General features: G+C 38.4%; 1 protein-coding gene across 1 annotated transcript in view; it reads right to left on the bottom strand.

The window, feature by feature from the left end:
* LOC128661200 (multiple epidermal growth factor-like domains protein 6) overlaps nucleotides 1–19,416 on the bottom strand; it is a 160,346-nt gene extending 140,930 nt beyond the window's left edge. Inside the window, exons 1-3 of the mRNA XM_053715450.1 lie at nucleotides 18,452–19,416; nucleotides 7,510–7,567; nucleotides 3,333–3,479 (exon numbers count right to left, since the gene is read on the bottom strand). Coding sequence (XP_053571425.1) covers nucleotides 3,333–3,479; nucleotides 7,510–7,567; nucleotides 18,452–18,937 — 691 coding nt within the window. The 5' untranslated portion in view covers nucleotides 18,938–19,416. The remainder of the gene's footprint in view (nucleotides 1–3,332; nucleotides 3,480–7,509; nucleotides 7,568–18,451) is intronic.
* Nucleotides 19,417–20,023: the final 607 nt, after the last annotated feature.

Consider the following 20,023-nt stretch of genomic DNA (forward strand, 5'->3'; position numbering starts at 1 on the left):
TAATACATCACCAATAACAAACCCCTCCAAGACTGTAAACTCAGACTATAATACATCACCAATAACAACCCCCTCCCAGACTGTAAACTCAGACTATAATACATCACCAATAACAAACCCCTCCCAGACTGTAAACTCAGACTATAATACATCACCATGTACAGGTAGAAATAATGTTGCTGTGTGGCCATGTGTTTGAAAAAAGTTTGTGAAATTGGAAGGGTTTTTAGAACGGAAGATGTGACGGCAAATTTTTATTTGTTACAATATCTGATGGTTATTTAGAGCTAGATTACAAGTGGCGTTCTAACTGTTGCACGCGAGCGATAAGGGGAATTATTGGAGCTCTTTGTGTGCATCGGACGTAGCAAGCATATTACAAGTTGAAAGTAAATGTGTTCGCTTGAGCGCAATTCAATTGAGAGCTCTAGTCCACTTTTACGCTTGGCTGAAAAGCTGCACAAAACACATCAAAATTACATGTTTAAATATGTATATGTATGTGTGTGTATATACAGTATATATATATATATATATACTAGTCCTAAAGCCCGTTCATACGGGCCATTTTTTGCAGTACAGCGGTCCCACCCCTTGCTCTCTCTCTCCCCCTCTCTTTTGAGCTTTCTCTCTCCCCCCTCTCTTTTGAGCTTTCTCTCTCCCCCTCTCTTTTGCGCTCTCTCTCTCCCCCCTCTCTTTTGTGCTCTCTCTCTCCCCCCTCTCTTTGGTGCTCTCTCTCTCCCCCCTCTCTTTTTGTCTCTCTCTCTCCCCCCTCTCTTTTGCGCTCTCTCTCCCCCCTCTCTTTTGCGCTCTCTCTCTCCCCCCTCTCTTTTGCCCTCTCTCTCCCCCCTATCTTTTGCCCTCTCTCTCACCCCTCTCTTTTGCACTCTCTCCCACCCTCTCTTTTGCTCTCTCTCTCCCCCTCTATTTTGAGCTCTCTCTCTCTCCCCTCTCTTTTGAGCTCTCTCTCTCCTCCCTCTCTTTTGCGCTCTCTCTCTCCCCCTCTCTTTTGCGCTCTCTCTCCACCCCTCTCTTTTGCGCTCTCTCTCCCCCCCTCTCTTTTGTGCTCTCTCTTCCCCCCCTCTCTTTTGTGCTCTCTCTCCCCCCTCTCTTTTGCGCTCTCTCTCCACCCCTCTCTTTTGCGCTCTCTCTCCACCCCTCTTTTTTGCGCTCTCTCTCCCCCTCTCTTTTGCGCTCTTCCCCCCTTCTCTTTTGCGCTCTCTCTTCCCCCTCTCTCTTTTGTGCTCTCTCTTCCCCCCTCTCTTTTGCGCTCTCTCTCCCCCCTCTCTCTTTTGCTGTCTCTCTCCCCCTCTCTCTTTGCTGTCTCTCACCCCCCTCTCTTTTGCTGTCTCTCTCGCCCTCTCTCTTTTGCTGTCTCTCTCCCCCCTCTCTTTTGCTGTCTCTCTCCCCCTCTCTCTTTTGCTGTCTCTCTCCCCCCTCTGTTTTGCTGTCTCTCAACCCCTTCTCTCTCCCCCCCTCTCTCCCCCCCTATCTATCTCCCTCCCATTCCCCGCTATCGCGCGACCGCATCCGACCACGCCCCTTTCATGTCGGACACGCCCATTCCGTGGACATTCACGCATGGCCACGCCCTTCACGTCGACCCCGCCCCCTGCTCACGCCCGGCCACGCCCACGTATGCCGCGGCTTCAGATCAGCTAGGGACTCTTAAAGGCCAGGTGTGTTTGTCCTCGTGCTGTCTCTACTGCGCATGACAGCTTCGGACAAACACACTTGGCCTTTTATTATATAGGATGTGTATGTGTGTGTTTATGTATTTATGTACAGGCAGTCCCCAGGTTACGAACAAGATAGGTTCTGTAGGTTTGTTCTTAAGTTGAATTTGTATGTAAGTTGGAACAGGCACTTTTTTTAGGTGAAACTCTAGCCAAACATTTTTTTAGTTTTGGATAACATAGGGAAAAGTTTGTTTTGCTATCTGTGCCCCTGTTCAGAAAATTTCACATCACTTTCTGATGGGTATTTTGGGTTATCCTGGAAAGAAGGATTGGCGATAAAGCTCTATTTTCTCTTGGCCAGATTACGAGTTTTGCGTTAGAGGCTGTGCGGTGCTAAAGAGCACCTACAGCGGTGGTATTACAGTTTTTTACAAACCCGGCATTAAAAGGCAAGAAATGAGCTTGAGCAAAATTGTGCTCCTTACCGCACTTCAATACCAGTACTGCTTAAGTCAGCGGTGAGCTGGTCGTACGTGCTCGTGCACGATTTCCCCATAGGAATCAACGGGGAGAGCCGGCTGAGAAAAAGTCTAACACCTGCAAAAAAGCAGCGTAAAACTCAGTAACGCAGCCCCATTGATTCCTATGGGGAAACAAGTTTTATGTTTACACCTAACACCCTAACATGAACTCTGAGTCTAAATTCCCCTAATCTTACACTTATTAACCCCTAATCTGCCGTCCCCGACATCGCTGACACCTAAATTATATTTATTAACCCCTAATCTACCGCTCCGGACATCGCCGCCACTAAAATAAACATATTAAACCCTAAACCGTCGCACTCCCGCCTCGCAAACATTAGTGAAATATTATTAACCCCTAATCTGCCGTCCCTATCATAGCCGCCACCTACCTACATTTTATTAACCCCTAATCTGCCGCCCTCAACGTCGCCGCCACTATACTAAATGTATTAACCCCTAAACCTAAGTCTAACCCTAACCCTAACACCCCCTAACTTAAATATAATTACAATGAATCTAAATAAAAATTAATATTATTACCTAAATAATTCCTATTTAAAACTAAATACTTACCTGTAAAATAAACCCTAAGATAGCTACAATATAACTAATAGTTACATTGTATCTAGCTTAGGTTTTATTTTTATTTTACAGGCAAGTTTGTATTTATTTTAACTAGGTAGAATAGTTACTAAATAGTTATTAACTATTTAATAACTACCTAGCTAAAATAAATACAAAAGTACCTGTAAAATAAAACCTAACCTAAGTTACACTAACACCTAACACTATACTACAAAAACTATGCAAAAAATGGCCCGTGTGAACGGGCTTTAGGACTAGTTAAAAATAAAAGAATTGTACTTCCCAAAAAAAAAAATTTTATTAAAAAAATAAAATAAAATTAATATTTGAAAATATAGATTTGTATTCGTATGCCACAATTTATGTACAATGATTTACAGCAATCTTAAATTAAATGTAGAAAAATGGCAAATACTGCCAGCACATCAACATCTCAGGTAAACGTTTTAACATTTATCATGGAACATTGATAGACATTATTATGACTATAAAAGTGAAAAATGAAATGATAGATAAACATATTATTATTACAGGTACCTACCTGTACACTGAAGGTGTCCTGGCAGCAGTGTGTACCCAGAAGTGCAGGTGCACTGATCACCAATGAGAGATAAGCCAGCTGGACACCCACAAGTCAGAGTGCTCTGCAGCAAGATTTGGTTTCCAGGGCAGAAAAACTGTCTTGTTTCTGAAAAAATATATTTTTTTTTTAACCAAAGTGCGCATACAGCTGACTATATCCCCCTTAATTAAACCACGGTGCACAAGGTTCCCAGTTAGAGAACCTGTCTGCCCATGACATCAGGAAGTGAATGCTGTACGTCTGCAGCCCTCATTAAACATGAACTAATGAACATGAAGATAAAATGCACCATACAGTAAGACATCATTACACACAAGAAAAAGGATCCTATCAAATGCTTGTTACATTTACAAACAAGTCAGTAGAGCATTTTATTTTTAGACAAATTCCTCCCTTTCACTATGTTTTCTACCCCTGCAGAGTGGTTAAAAATATAGTCAAAGGTTGTGCCACACAGATAAGGATGCAGATAATGAGCCAATCAGCATGCATACATGTGTACGCTCCAGTCACTGGCCATATTCTCATCTTGAGTAGAATGAAGGTTTTCCAGGTGTGTAACGTGGCTGTGTGTTTAATCCACCTAAGAAGTTAAACACAGCAAAATAAAATAATTTGCTTAAAAATAAAATGCACTGACGAGGACTCGATTTAACTCAAAAGCTCCCAGATCCCTTATTTATCCTATCTAGCCCAGGTTATCTTGTTTGCTATTCTCACATTATTAGGGTGTGCTAATCAAAGTGCATAGCCCTCAAATTACCTAACCATCACCTTACCATGCCATTAGATTACCTATCTTTCACATTACATTGCTATCACATTACCTTGCCATGACATTACCTAGCCTTCAAATTACCTATTTTCACATTACCTAGCCTTCAAATTACCTATTTTCACATTACCTAGCCTTCACGTTACCTAGCCTTCACGTTACCTAGCCTTCACATTACCTAGCCATCACATTACCTAGCCTTCACATTACCTAGCCTTCACATTACCTAGCCTTCACGTTACCTAGCCATCACATTACCTAGCCTTCACATTACCTAGCTATCACTTTACATTGCTATCACATTACCTAGCCATCACATTACCTAGCCATCACATTACCTAGCCAATAGATTACCTAGCCATCACATTACCTAGCCAATAGATTACCTAGCCTTCACATTACCTAGCCTTCACATTACCTAGCCATCACATTACCTAGCCATCACATTACCTAGCCTTCACATTACCTAGCCATCACTTTACATTGCCATCACATTACCTAGCCTTCACATTACCTAGCCATCACTTTACATTGCCATCACATTACCTAGCCATCACATTACCTAGCTTTCACATTACCTAGCCATCACATTACCTAGCCTTCACATTACCTAGCCATCACATTACCTAGCCATCACATTACCTAGCCTTCACATTACCTAGCCATCACTTTACATTGCCATCACATTACCTAGCCTTCACATTACCTAGCCTTCACATTACCTAGCCATCACATTACCTAGCCTTCACATTACCTAGCCATCACTTTACATTGCCATCACATTACCTAGCCATCACATTACCTAGCTTTCACATTACCTAGCCATCACATTACCTAGCCTTCACATTACCTAGCCATCACATTACCTAGCCATCACTTTACATTGCTATCACATTACCTAGCCATCACATTACCTAGCCATCACATTACCTAGCCATCAGATTACCTAGCCATTAGATTACCTAGCCATCACATTATCTAGGCATTAGATTACATAGTCATTATATTACCTAGCCATTAGATTACCTAGCCTTCACCTTACATTGCTATTATATTACCTAGCCATTAGATTATCTAGCCTTCACTTTATATTGTTATTATATTACCTAGCCATTACATTACCTAGCCTTCACATTGAATTGCTATCACATTACCTAGCTAGTACATTACCTAGCCATTAGATTACCTAGCTAGCACATTACCTAGCCCTCAGATTACCTAGCCATCACATTACCTAGCTATTAGATTACCTAGCTAGCACATTAACTAGCCATCACATTGCCTTGTCATTAGATTTCCTAGCCTTCAGATTACTTAGCCATCACATTACCTAACTAGTACATTACATAGCCATCACATTACATAGACATTAGTTTAACTTGGCATCACATTACTTAGCCATCATATTACCTTGCCATCACATTACTTAGCAAGTACATTACCTGGCCATCACATTACATAGCTCGAAAATTACATAGTCAGCACATTACCTTGCCATTAGATTACCTAGCCATCAGATTACATAGCTAGCACATAAACTTGCCATCATATTATCATGCTTTAATATTACCTAGCCATAAAGTTACATAGCCATCAGATTTCCTAGCTAGAACATTACATAGCCATCACATTACAAAGCCATCACATTACCTAGCTAGAACATTATAGTCAGCACATTTCCTAGCTATTAGATTGTCTAGCCATCATATTACCTGACCATCAATACCTAGCCATCAAATTACCTAGCCATCAATACCTAATCATCATATTACCTAGCATCACATTACCTAGCTAGAACATTACCTAGCCATCACATTACCTAGCCATCAAGTTACCTAGCCATCAATACCTAGCCATCACATTACCTAGCCATCACATTACCTAGTTAGAACATTACATAGCCATCATATTACCTGGTCATCAATACCTAGCCATCAAGTAACCTGGCCATCAATACCTAGCCATCAAGTTAGCTAGCCATCAAGTTACCTAGCCATCACATTACCTAGTTAAAACATTACATAGCCATCACATTACCTGGTCGTCAATACCTAACCATCAAGTTACCTAGCCATCAATACCTAGCCATCAAGTTAGCTAGCCATCAATACCTAGCCATAAAGTTACATAGCCATCAATACCTAGCCATCACATTACCTAGCCATCACATTACCTAGCTAGAACATTAAATCGCCATCACATTACCTAGCCATCAAGTTACATAGCCATCAAGTTACATAGTCATCAATACCTAGACATTAGATTACCTAGCCATTAGATTACCTAGCTAGCACATTAACTAGCCATCACATTACCTTGTCATTAGATTACCTAGCCCTCATATTACCTATCTATCACATTACCTAACTAGTACATTATATAGCCATCACATTGCATAGGCATAAGGTTAACTTGGCATCACATTACATTAGTTAGTCATCATATTACCTTGACATCAGATTACCTAGCAAGTACATTACCCGGCCATCACATTACATAGATCAAACATTACATAGTCAGCACATTACCTTGCCATTAGATTACCTAGACATCAGATTACCTAGCTAGCACATAAACTTGCCATCATATTATCATGCTTTCATATTACCTAGCCAAAAAGTTACATAGCCATACGATTTCCTAGCTAGAACATTATATAGCCATTGCATTACATAGCCATCACATTACCTAACTAGTACATTACATAGTCAGCACATTACCTAGCTATTAGATTGTCTAGCCATCACATTACCTAGCCATCAATACCTAGTCATCACATTATTTAGCTAGAACATTACATAGCCATTACATTACCTAGCCATCAAGTTACTTAGCCATCAATACCTAGCCATCACATTACCAAGTCATCACATTACCTAGTTAGAACATTACCTGGCCATCAATACCTAGCCATCAAGTTACCTAGCCATCAAGTTACATAGCCATCAATACATAGCCATCACATTACTTAGCTAGAACATTACATAGCCATCACATTACCTAGCCATCAAGTTACGTAGACATCAAGTTACTTAGCCATCAATACCTAGCCATTACATTACCTAGCCATCACATTAGCCAGCACATAACCTAACCATTACATTACCAACATCCTAGCACATTATCCTGCCAACTTCCTAGAACAATATTTTAGAAGCTGCATAAAAATTTATGACTATTAAACAAACAAATAATATATGGTAAATAAATGTTCAGTGGCACAGGGCCATGAGAAAGCTTGGCTAAGTGGGCAGGTCTGGTGGGAAGATAAAGGTGGGCATGTTTGTTAGGGGGCCGTGCCCATGTTACAATGTCTATGACCCTGTACATGAGTGTGCTGTTATTTGTTCCCTCACTCACCAGTCAGCTTCTTGGTAACATCGTCAGACAAATGACTGGTACTAATATCTTCAGTGTCCTGGAAAAGAACAATGCGATATAAATATCTGCCCTATATTCATTTATAGTAAATCACAGCAAACAACTTTAGCAAACATTCTTGTGAAGACTTGTAAACAATAGAAACGCCTGAGCCTAAGAGAACAAGGGAAAGTAAATGTTAATAATAATTTAGCAGATCATATTCAGATGGAGGGTTTCTCATTTTACTACTGTGGACAGTTCAGCCAATCAGATTGTGAATGTCGGACCCTCAATAGGATTTCAGTAGCTCTCATCCTATTGGCTGATTTAAATTTCAAAAATCAAATCAGCCAAAAGGAATGCAAGGGACGCCATTAAAAAAAGGCTCCTTTGCATTGAAGATTCAATGTACAGCGGCGACCGTATGAAGAGGACGCTTTGCGCCGGATTTCTTCAGGATGGACCCGCTCCGGGCCGTCGCCGGGATGAAGATAGAAGACGCCGTCAGGATGAAGATAGAAGATGCCGTCTGGATGAAGATAGAAGATGCCGCCTGAATGGATGAAGACCTCGCCGCCTGGATGAAGACTTCTCGCTGCCTGGATGTCCGGACTTCAGAAACTGTAAGTGGATCTTCGGCGGTTAGTGTTAGGTTTTTTTAAACTTTTTTGGGTGTTTTTTTTATTTTTATTTATTTATTAGGGTTTGGGCTTTTTTTTTTTTTTTTAGAGCTAAATACCCTTTTCAGGGCAAGAAAAAGAGCTGAACACCCTTTTAAGGGCAATGCCCATACAAATCCCATTTTCAGGGCAATGGGTAGTTTAGGTTTTTGTTAGTTTTTTTTTATTTTGGGGGGTTGGTTGGGTGATAGGTTTTACTGTTGGGGGGGTCTTTGTATATTTTTTCAGGTAAACAAGCTGATTTCTTTAGGGCAATGCCCTACAAAAGGCCCTTTAAGGGCTATTGGTAGTTTATTGTAGGTTAGTTTTTTTTTATTTGGGGGGCTTTTTTATTTTTATAGGGCTATTAGATTAGGTGTAATTGTTTTTATTTTGGATAATTTCGTTTGTTATTCTTTGTAATTTAGTGTTTGTTATTTTTTGTACTTTAGTATTTTTTATTTTTTGTAATTCAGTATTTTTTATATTTTGTAATTATAGATTTTTTTTTTTAGTAGTGTTAGGTTTTTTTATGTGTAATTTAATTTATAGTTATTAGTATAACAGTAATGCTAGTTTAATATATAGTTTAAACTTAGGGTTTTTTAATTTCACAGGTAAGTTTTTATTTATTTTAAGATAGGGATCTTGTAATTTTAATTTAAAGTTAGGGGTTTGTTAGGTTTAGGGGTTAATAGTATAATTTAGTGTTTTGCGATGTGGGGGGCTGTTGGTTTAAGGGGTTAATTGTTTTTTTTAGTGGCAGTGATGTGGGAGGCCAGAGGTTTAGGGGTTATTAACTTTATTTAGTGGCGGTGATGTCGGGAAGCGATCATAAATTTTTCACTTATTTTTCACTGTTTTATTATTATATATTTATATTCTTTCAATATTTACTATTAATTTATTATCAATTGATCATAAAACTTTTTCCTCATATTGACATTTCACTTAGGGTTATATTTAGGTTTCTAGTTTCTGTTTATATATTGACACTTTAACCCACTTTGAAATCACTGACCCATTCTTTTTATGACCTGCAACACTGGTCTCGTTATGTATAGGAGAAAAGCCACTACCCTTACAGCTGATACAGTTGCCTACAAGTTTATTATTATTTTTCTATTGTTAGACATTGAGGTCGGATTTCATGTAGTTTCTGAAACACTGGTATAGGGTTACGGTTACTACCTTTATTGGCTGATACAGCTGCCTATCAGACCGTTTCTCTGTCAATTCGTAAACACGGAAGAGAGTCCTTATGTAGTTTGGGATTGGATGGCCGTATGACTCAGCCTTGACGTTTTTCTGCTCTTTTGTTAGAGCGCCTTTGGCCACGCCCCCATCTTGCCTCCTCCCTTCACGGATCGGCACCTGAGTGTACACATACAGTTCTTAACTCCAACCCTCTCGATTTGGTAATTTAGGATACATGTCCCCTGGGAGAGTTGTACTATTATTATGCCATACACAGCCAGGTTTGTATTTTATTTTGGGATCGTATTTACCTGCATGATATTATTGTGTAACATAAGCTTTGATTTTGAGTTTGCAGTGTTTTTTTTATAGTAAGTATTGTAATATCACTAGTTATACTATTGACCATTTTATATTTTATTATATGATTATATGATGTATGACTATATGATATAATTATGTATAAATTGTTCAGGGGTATGGTACATCAATGTTTTTACCCGGCACATTGATATGAAAATACTTTTAACATGTTGAGTTTGATTGTTGTGGGAGCTGATCCTAAATGGTTAAACTTTATTTGTATATTTTTTGTTTATCCCTGTACTGAGGCCATTGTTAATTACTGTTACCATGTCAACAAACAGCTAATTGCTAACACACACAGATGATACCAATTAATGGCTTAACCTATCAGAAAGTTTGTTTGACTTTTTATATAGCAAGTGTATATCATATGTTTTTAACATAGCCTGAGGAAACAGCCCTTTTCGGGGCTGAGAAACGCGTTGCTTTTTAAATAAAGAATCTGATTTTATATATATATACACTTGCTGCTGTGGTGGCTTTTTTGTGCTACACCTTTCTTCTCATGTGAATCTTTGGAGCGTTTCCAATTGCTTGCTTTAGAGTTCAGTCAGCTGGGCGGCTGTGAGGTCCCAGATTGCTTGTACTGCGCCTGGAGGTGCTTTCTTTCCTGTAAGCGCAATAATTTTCCACTTATTTGATCCTGTCTATACGGTATTGGGCTATGTTTGTGTTCTTTTCATCTTTACACAGATAAATGGGAGTATCCCTTTAAGAAATTCCAAACCTGAGTTTACGGTTGATTGATAACAGTTAGCTGGACTACTGAAAAGCTCCAGCCCGCCCCATCAGCACCATTGGGTGCATCACGTTTGTGAGTATATTTCATATCCTTTATACCAATATCGTTTGTCTTGTTGGTTCTAGGCCATTGTGGCGCCTCTGTTTTTCTTCCATAGATCACCATTTGCCAGGATTTGACCGTCCTTTGACAGAGAGCGGCCTTGTTCTGGATTTTATGGACTCACTGTTTAGTTTGTATATGCACTGTTTAATATTTAGTTCCAGATATAATAGGAAGCGCCCCCTATGGGTATTTGTGTGGTATAGTGCATACATGTTACCCTCTCTTTTTGAATAGGGGTTAATATCTTTATTATAGTGTGGGCGATGATGGGATGCAGGGGAATAGGGGTCAATAACTTTATTATAGTGTGGGCGATGATGGGATGAAGGGGAATAGGGGTTAATAACTTTATTATATTATAAACACAGTCAATATCCAGCACTCAAACCCTCAGGTGTATGCAAAAATGTAAAAATCCCAAGAATATGTAACTTACAAAGAATGCAGCGGCACCACTTCTCATCATCCAAAAAAGTTCCTTTATTGTCACATAGTGGGAGCAGGTTATAGACAGAACAACGTTTCGGGTAATCAACCCTTAGTCATGTTCACATAGTGTTTGTAAAGCCTAATCACCCTTAAATACCTACAGACAGGTAAGACTACACCTTTTCACTAAATTACCTAAACATATATGTCTCCTAATCTCTACTAACATCTAGTGGTCTAAACCTATATCAAAAATACAAAAATATATACAAAAAGTTTTTTTATAAAAACACAGACACATTTGTTGAGAGACAGATCTAAAAAAGCCAGAATACAAAATACAATGTTAGAAAAGGAAATTTCATATGGTATAATTTTTTTTTATCCATCTCTATAAAAATATACTCAGATCTAATTCCCTATTCATACCATTAGGGGATAAAGTGTCTATCTTATTAATCCAAAATGCTTCAAGTTTTTTGAGAAGCAATTCCCTATTGCCACCACGCCTAGAACTCTGTATGTAGTCTATTATCTGAAATCTTAATTGTGCAATAGAGTGTCTTTTACTTATAAAATGGTGGGCAACTGGAGAACTCAGATCACCTGTTCTAATCTTAGATTTATGTTGGACTATTCTATCCCTAGCCCTCTGGGTCGTCTCTCCAATATAAATAAGCCCACATGGACACTTAATCAGATATATCACAAAATTGTCATTGCAATTAAAATAACCCTTAATCCTGAGGATTAGGGGTTATTTTAATTGCAAAGCCAATTGAACTTCAATCCGATTGGCTGATTAAATCAACCAATCAGATTTTTCCTACCTTAATTCCGATTGGCTGATAGAATCCTATCAGCCAATCGGAATTCGAGGGATGCCATCTTGGATGACGTCATTTAAAGGACCAAGCATTCGGTGTTAGGACGTCGTTGGAAGAAGATGGCTCCACGTCGGCTGGATGGAAGATGGCTCCACTCCGCTCCGGATGATTGAAGATAGAAGATGCCGATTGGATGAAGACTTCAGCCGGATGGAGGACCTCTTCTGCCCCGCTTGGATGAAGAATTCGGCCCGGCTGGGTGAACACGGCTCAAGGTAGGGTGATCTTCAGGGGGTTAGTGTTAGGTTTTTTTAAGGGGGGTTTGGGTGGGTTTTAGAGTAGGGGTGTGTGGGTGGTGGGTTGTAATGTTGGGGGGGTCATATTTTTTTTTACAGGTAAAAGAGCTGATTACTTTGGGGCAATGCCCCGCAAAAAGCCCTTTTAAGGGCTTGTAAAAGAGCTGATTACTTTGTAATTTAGTATAGGGTAGGGCATTTTATTATTTTGGGGGGCTTTTTTATTTTATTAGGGGGCTTAGATTAGGTGTAATTAGTTTAAAGTTCTTGTCATTTTTTTTATTTTCTGTAATTTATTGTTTGTTTTTTTTGTACTATAGTTTAGTTTATTTAATTGTATTTAATTTTAGGCAATTGTAGTTAATTTTTTAAATTAATTTAATGATAGTGTAGTGTTAGGTGTATTTGTAACTTATGTTAGGATTTATTTTACAGGTAATTTTGTAGTTATTTTAACTAGGTAGCTATTAAATAGTTAATAACTATTTAATAGCTATTGTACCTAGTTAAAATAAATACAAAGTTGCCTGTAAAATAAAAATAAATCCTAAAATAGCTTCAATATAATTATTAGTTATATTGTAGCTATCTTAGGGTTTATTTTACAGGTAAAGATTTAGTTTTAAATAGGAATAATTTAGTTAATAATTGTAATATGTATTTAGATTTATTTAAATAATATTTAAGTTAGGGGGGTGTTAGTGTTAGACTTAGGTTTAGGGGTTAATAAGTTTAATATAGGTGGCAGCGGGGTCCGGGAGTGGTGGTTTAGGGGGTAATACATTTATTATAGTTGCGGCGGGGTCCGGGAGTGGTGGTATAGGGGTTAATAAATATTATATAGGTGGCGGCGGTGTAGGGGGGGCAGATTAGGGGTGTTTAGACTCGGGGTACATGTTAGGGTGTTAGGTGCAGACATCTCCCATAGAAATCAATGGGATATCGGGCAGCAGCGAACATGAGCTCTCGCTGCTGTCAGACTCGCATTAATTCCTATGGGATCCGCCGCCTCTAGGGCGGCGGATTGAAAACCAGGTTTGCTGGGCCGGAATAGTGCTGAGCGTACCAGCTAGTTATTTGATAACTAGCAAAAGTAGTCAGATTGTGCTGAACTTGTGTTCGGCACATCTGGAGTAACGTAAGAATCGATCTGTGTCGGACTGAGACTGGCAGATCGTAGCTTACGTCACTATATTCTACTTTTGCCGGTCTCTAGCCTTTGATAACTATGGCGAATCAGCCTCGCCACAAATACGCTGCGGAATTCCAGCGTATTTGCGGTTGACGGCTTGATAACTAGAGGCCTATGAGTGAGGTGAGTTGGAATGTTTTTATGTCTATAATTGCTACCTTACTGTACTTAAGTACAGTAACTGTTAAAAGGGACATTCCAGCCAAAATTGGAATCTACACGGATGCATTTCAGTTTTGAATAGAAGTATTTTTATAATATACATTTATTAGCAAACCTGCTTCTAATAAAAGCTATAGATGGTTTAAAAGTGTATTTAGGTATGCACCGTGCACCAGCATTTTAAACATAGCACTTGCTCAGAGAGCCTAATGTGCTCGTATCATCTGATAATGACTTTAGTTGTTAATTGCTGACATGATACAAGCCCTACTGATTATCTGAGCAGCTGCAGTATTTAAAATGATAGTGTACTGAGAATATCTCGTTATGCTTCCCTTGCACGTGCAGGAATAAAATGTTAGCGCTAAAACAGTGATAGCTTTTACTAGAAGCATTTTCGCCAAAAGCTGTATATTGTATTTCAAATATGTTTCTATTTAAAGATTTAATTAATCTATAGGCATTTAAATTTTGACTGGAATGTCCCTTTAAATCTAATTTTGCAAATCCATTTAGATTGTTTATTAGTGCACAAAAAAAAGTATTTTAATTGAAAAAGATTGCAAGATTGCTGGATTAGAAGTGCAGCACAATCGTTTGCACCATAGCGATAATAGGTATATCACGAGGGTTTGCCGCTGGATTAGAAGTGCAGCACAATCGTTTGCACCATAGCGATAATAGGTATATCACGAGGGTTTACCGCTGGTATTACAAATTGAAAGTAAATGTGATCGCGTGAGCACAATTGTGATTTATGCTAAAATCATTGCCGCGATTATAGGGCTGTTGTTAGCTGTTTGGCAAAAATAAAAAAATGCAAAAAACACTAAAACTACATTACAAAGTACAGGTAAACTTATAATAACACTCACCTAGATTACAAGTTTTGCGTTCAGGTTTTAACGCTGAAAAATGGTTATTTCAGCATTAAAACAGCATCGCAGCCATTACAAGTCTTGGTGGTATAGCTGTACCGCAAGCCTTTAGCCTATAATGCAACAACAGTCCTGCACTCGTAAAAATTACGTTTTTTTCATGGGACTTCCATAGCGCAGCCATTACAAGTTTTGCGGTGAGGCTAAAAAGCTTGCAGCCTATACCAACAAGATCCGTTTCGCAATCTGAGAGCAGTAGTTATGAAACTCTTAACTAAACTGTTACAAAGTAAACTAACACCCATAAACTACCTATTAGCCCCTAAACCGAGGCCCTCCCTCATCGCAAACACTATATAAAAACGTATTAACCCCTAATCTGCCGCTCCCGACATCGCTGCCAATAATAAAATGTATTAACCCCTATTCCGCTGCTCCCCGACATCGCCGCCACTATACTAAAGTTAATAATCCATATTTCCCCGCACCCCAACATCGCCCACACTATAATAAATCTATTAACCCCTATTCCGCCGTACCCCGACATCGCCGCCACTAAATAAAGTTATTAACCCCTAAACCTCTGGCCTCTTACATCATTACCACTAAATAAACCTATTAACCCCTAAACTGCCAGTCCCCCACATCGCAACAACCTAAATTAAACTATATTCACCCCTAAACCTAACGTAACCCTAACCGTAATCCTAATACTAACACCCCCTAACTTTAACATTATTAAAATAGAGCTAAATTAAAGTTACAATCATTAACTAAATAATACCTATTTAAAACTAAATACATACTTACCTGTGAAATAAAACCTTAGCTAGCTACAATATAACTAATAGTTATATTGCAGCTAGCTTAGGTTTTATTTTTATTTAACAGGTAAGTTTGTATTTATTTTAACTAGCTAGACTAGTTAGTAAATAGTTATTACCAATTTACTAACTACCTAGTTTAAATAAATACAAATTTACCTGTGAAATAAAACGTAAGCTGCCTTACACTAAAACCTAACATTACAAAAAATAAAAAACACTAAAATTACAAAAAATAACAAACAAAAAAACCTACTCTATAATAAACTACCAAGGGCCCTTAAAAGGGCCTTTTGTAGGGCATTGCTCTAAATATATAAGCACTTTTTCTACAAAAGAAAAACAACCCCCCTAACAGTATACAAACCCCCACCCCCCCAAACCCACAAAATAAAAATAAAGTAAAACCTAATCTACCCATTGCCCTGAAAAGGGCATTTGTATGGGCATAGCCCTTAAAAGGGCATTCAGCTCTTTTCCTGCCCATTAAAAAGAAAAACCCACCCCAAAATGAAAAAAAAAAACGATACACAAAATATCAAAAGAATCATCCAAAATAATAACAATTATTCCTATTCTAATACCCATTAAAAAAAACACCCCAAAATAAAAGAAATCTAATCTATAATAAACTACCAATAGCCTTTAAAATGGCCTTTTGTAGGGCATTGACCTAAGTTAAACAGCTCTTACACCTGAAAAAAATACAAAGACCCACTTAAATTACAAACCCCCCCCCCAAACCCCCAAAAATAAAAAAACGATCTAAAAAAACCTAATCTACCCATTGCCCTTAAAAGGGCATTCCGCTCTTTTATGAAATGCCCAACCCCTAATCTAAAAATAAAAACTCACCCCAAAACTAAAAAAATAATTACACAAAATAAAAAATGAATTATCAAAAATAATAAAAATTATTCCTATTCTAATACCCATTTAGGTCCAGGCGAGGTCCAGGGAGAGGTCCAAGGCGGAGGTCCATCAATCCCTCATGTAGGTACTCTTCATGTGATCGTCCACCACACACTGAGGATTGAAATGCAAGGTACCCCTTTTAGGGCTGCTAAAATCCCATTGGATGTTCAAATCAGCCAATAAGATGAGAGCTACTGAAATTCTATTGGCTATTCAAAATTTTAAAATGGGTATTAGAATAGGAATAATTGTTATTATTTTGGATAATTAATTTGTTATTTTGTGTAATTTTTTTTTTGATTTGGGGTGGGTTTTTCTTTTTAGAATAGCCATTTAAAAAAAAAAAAAAAAATGGGCAGCAAAAGAGCTGAATGCCCTTTTAAGGGCAATTCCCATACAAATGCCCTTTTCAGGGCAATGGGTAGATTAGGTTTTACTTTTATTTTGTGGGTTTGGGGGTGGGGTTTGTATACTGTTAGGGGGGGTTTGTTTTTCTTTTGTAGAAAAAGAGCTGATATCTTTAGGGCAGTGCCCTACAAAAGGCCCTTTTAAGGGCCCTTGGTAGTTTATTATAGATTAGGGTTTTTTATTTTGGGGTGGTTTTTTTTAATTGTATTAGAGTAGTAATATTTTTTATTGTTTTGGATAATTTTGTTTGTTATTTTTTGTAATGGTAGTGTTTTTTTTATTTTTTGTAATTTTAGTGTTTTTTTATTTTTTGTGATGTTAGGTTTTAGTGTAAGGCAGCTTAAGTTTTATTTCACAGGTAAGTTTGTATTTATTTTAACTAGGTAGTTAGTGAATAGTTAATAACTATTTACTAACTAGTCTAGCTTGTTAAAATAAATACAAACTTACCTGTGAAATAAAAATAAAACCTAAGCTAGCTACAATATAACTATTAGTTATATTGTAGCTAGCTAAGGTTTTATTTCACAGGTAAATATGTATTTAGTTTTAAATAGGAATTATTTAGTTAATAATTGTAACTTTAATTTAGCTCTATTTTAATTATGTTAAAGTTAGGGGGTGTTGGGGTTACGGTTAGGTTTAGGGTTAAGTTAGGGTTAGGTTTAGGGGTTAATATAATTTAATTTAGGTTGTTGCAATGTGGGGGCTGGCAGTTTAGGGGTTAATAGGTTTATTTAGTGGTAGTGATGTGGGAGGCCAGAGGTTTAGGGGTTAATAACTTTAATTAGTTGGCGCAATGTTGGGGTGTGGCGTAATAGGGGTTAATAGATTTATTATAGTGTGGGCGATGTTGGGGTACAGGGGAATAGGGGTTAATAACTTTAGTATAGTGGCAGCGATATCGGGGGCGGCAAATTAGGGGTTAATAGATTTATTTAGGTGGCGGCGATATCAAGAGTGGCAGATTAGGGGTTAATAACATTATTTAGGTGGCGGCGATGTCGGGGCAGCAAATTAGAGGTGTTTAGATGTGGAGTTTATGTTAGGGTGTTAGGTTTAAACATAGCTTTTTTTTTCCCCCATAGACATCAAAGGGGCTGCGTTACAGAGCTTTTGATTCCGTGATCGCAGGTGTTAGTTTTTTTTCTAACCCGCTCTCCTCATTGATGTCTATGGGGAAAGCGTGCATGAGCACGTCAACGCAGCGCTTGTATTTTGTGCGGTTTGGAGCTCAATGCAACCATATCGCACGCCGAAGCCGGCTGTTTCAAAACTTGTAATGGCTGCGCTATAGAGGGTGAAATAAAGCAACTTTTGTTGCGTTCTTTAAATTCCCTATAGCGCGCATAACTCGCAATCTACCTGACTGTCAAATACAAATTATTTGAAAAAAATATTTGAAAATGTGATAATTTTAAGTAAATTAGCAAATAGTTTAAAACTGAATGTTCTATTTGAATTATAAAAGAAAGATTACCCTTTAAGGATTACATAAAGAAAACAATACAGGGAGTATACATAATTATTTTGTACACGTAGTCTAATTGACCTTTCAAAACTGTGTTTTTTTCTCCATCCCCAGAAATATTGAAGTGTATTCTATATACTGCTGTGTTTTCACTTACCCTGCTACATGCTACACTGCCCTTGTTTAGATCAGCGCAGGAGATCAGTTATATCTGGACTCTGATTTTCCACAATAAAGAACACCCTTCTCAGAGGGTTTATCCCAGTACTGCACAAACTAGCAAAACCCTGCACTTTTTTTGCTAACAAAATGACAGTTTTAAAACAATTACATTTATAAGGTATTAAGGTAATTTGCATTGCAATCATTAATTACTGAAACATACTGTAATATATATATATATATATATATATATATATATACACAATTACTTTAATGTCCCTGTTTTGAGATAGGATCAGAACTTACCTGAAATCTGGTGGTTGTGTCTGGCGTTGCCTGCTTTATATCTAATGCTGGACCGGACAATATCAGGACATTAGATCCCTGTTCTGTTAGCTGGACACTAGATCCTTGTGCTAATTGCTGGACACTAGATCCTTGTTCTAATGGCTGGACACTAGATCCTTGTGCTGATGGCTGGACACTAGATCCTTGTGCTGGTGGCTGGACACTAGATCCCTGTGCTGATGGCCAGAGACTAGATCTCTGTTTTGGGAAGATCTCCTCAAGAACAGATACATGAGATCCTGATAGGATTTCATTCTTAGCTAAAGATTCCTGGGATCCTATAATGATCTTTGCTTCTGTATCAGATCCATCAGCTTTTGATTTAAGCTTTTTTTCTGTAACAATTTCAGTAGGTAGTTGTCTCTCCTGTGATGGTTCCGTCTCAGCAGACAATGTGACCAGCAAAAGCAGAAGAATTGTCCACAAACTTAGGAAAGACCTCATGTTTAGCGCAGCAGAATCTGTTGGCACTCTACAAATAAATTATAATAATGTTTACCTTGTTACTGAACAGTCTTTATTCTGTGTCAGCTTAACTAGAACAAGCTGTTAAATAATAGAAAATACAAAGTTCCCAGGGTCTCTGGGTCATTATGAGACTGTAAATAGCCTCAGGGTGAGAACATGTCCTTCCTTGTCCTGATGAGAAGTTACTATCCCTGAAAGTCTAAGGGAACAAATTCCTTGCAGAAATCAGACAGAACAGAAGGGCAAACAGCAGGTAAACAGGAAGAGTGAGCTGATATGGAGGATAGATAAGTGCAATCAGGTGAAGCAATAATGATTTATATAGTGATGGACAGACCTGGTCTAATGATGTCTAAAAAACTGCCCCTCTGTAGAAGCCTCAGTGACCCAGTACTTAGCTCCTCTGTTCCTAAAGCTTAGTAACTCCTCAGACCCTTCTCTCAGTTTGTAATTTAGGGCAGGATGCGAGTAATGAGAAACATATTTCCCATGTGATGTCACAGGAACGTGTCTGCTACAAGCTCTACCATAAATCCTATTCCTTATATTCAGCAGGACACACTGGTATAAGCTGTAGTGTGTAAAGCTAGCTCAGGATACCTCAGTGTTTCATATCTGCTTCAGAAAATGTAAATATGGGTTTTATATAACAGACTGTTTAATTCTATACTGTAACATTATAATGTAACTGTTTTACATTGTATTCTACCCTACCTCTTACCTCCTTATACACAAACATCAGGATCCTAAGACTTATACCTATCCCCTACTTCTAATACACAGACACCAGGGCACGTACCTCTCACCTCCTCCCAATACACAGACACCAGGGCATGTACCTCTCACCTCCTCCCAATACACAGACACCAGGGCACGTACCTCTCACCTCCTCCCAATATACAGACACCAGGGCACGTACCTCTCACCTCCTCCCAATACACAGACACCAGGGCACGTACCTCTCACCTCCCCCTAATACACAGACACCAGGGCACGTACCTCTCACCTCCTCCCAATACACAGACACCAGGGCACGTACCTCTCACCTCCTCCCAATACACA

The sequence above is a fragment of the Bombina bombina genome, chromosome 5 (assembly GCF_027579735.1).
Source record: "Bombina bombina isolate aBomBom1 chromosome 5, aBomBom1.pri, whole genome shotgun sequence".
Lineage (NCBI taxonomy): Eukaryota > Metazoa > Chordata > Amphibia > Anura > Bombinatoridae > Bombina > Bombina bombina.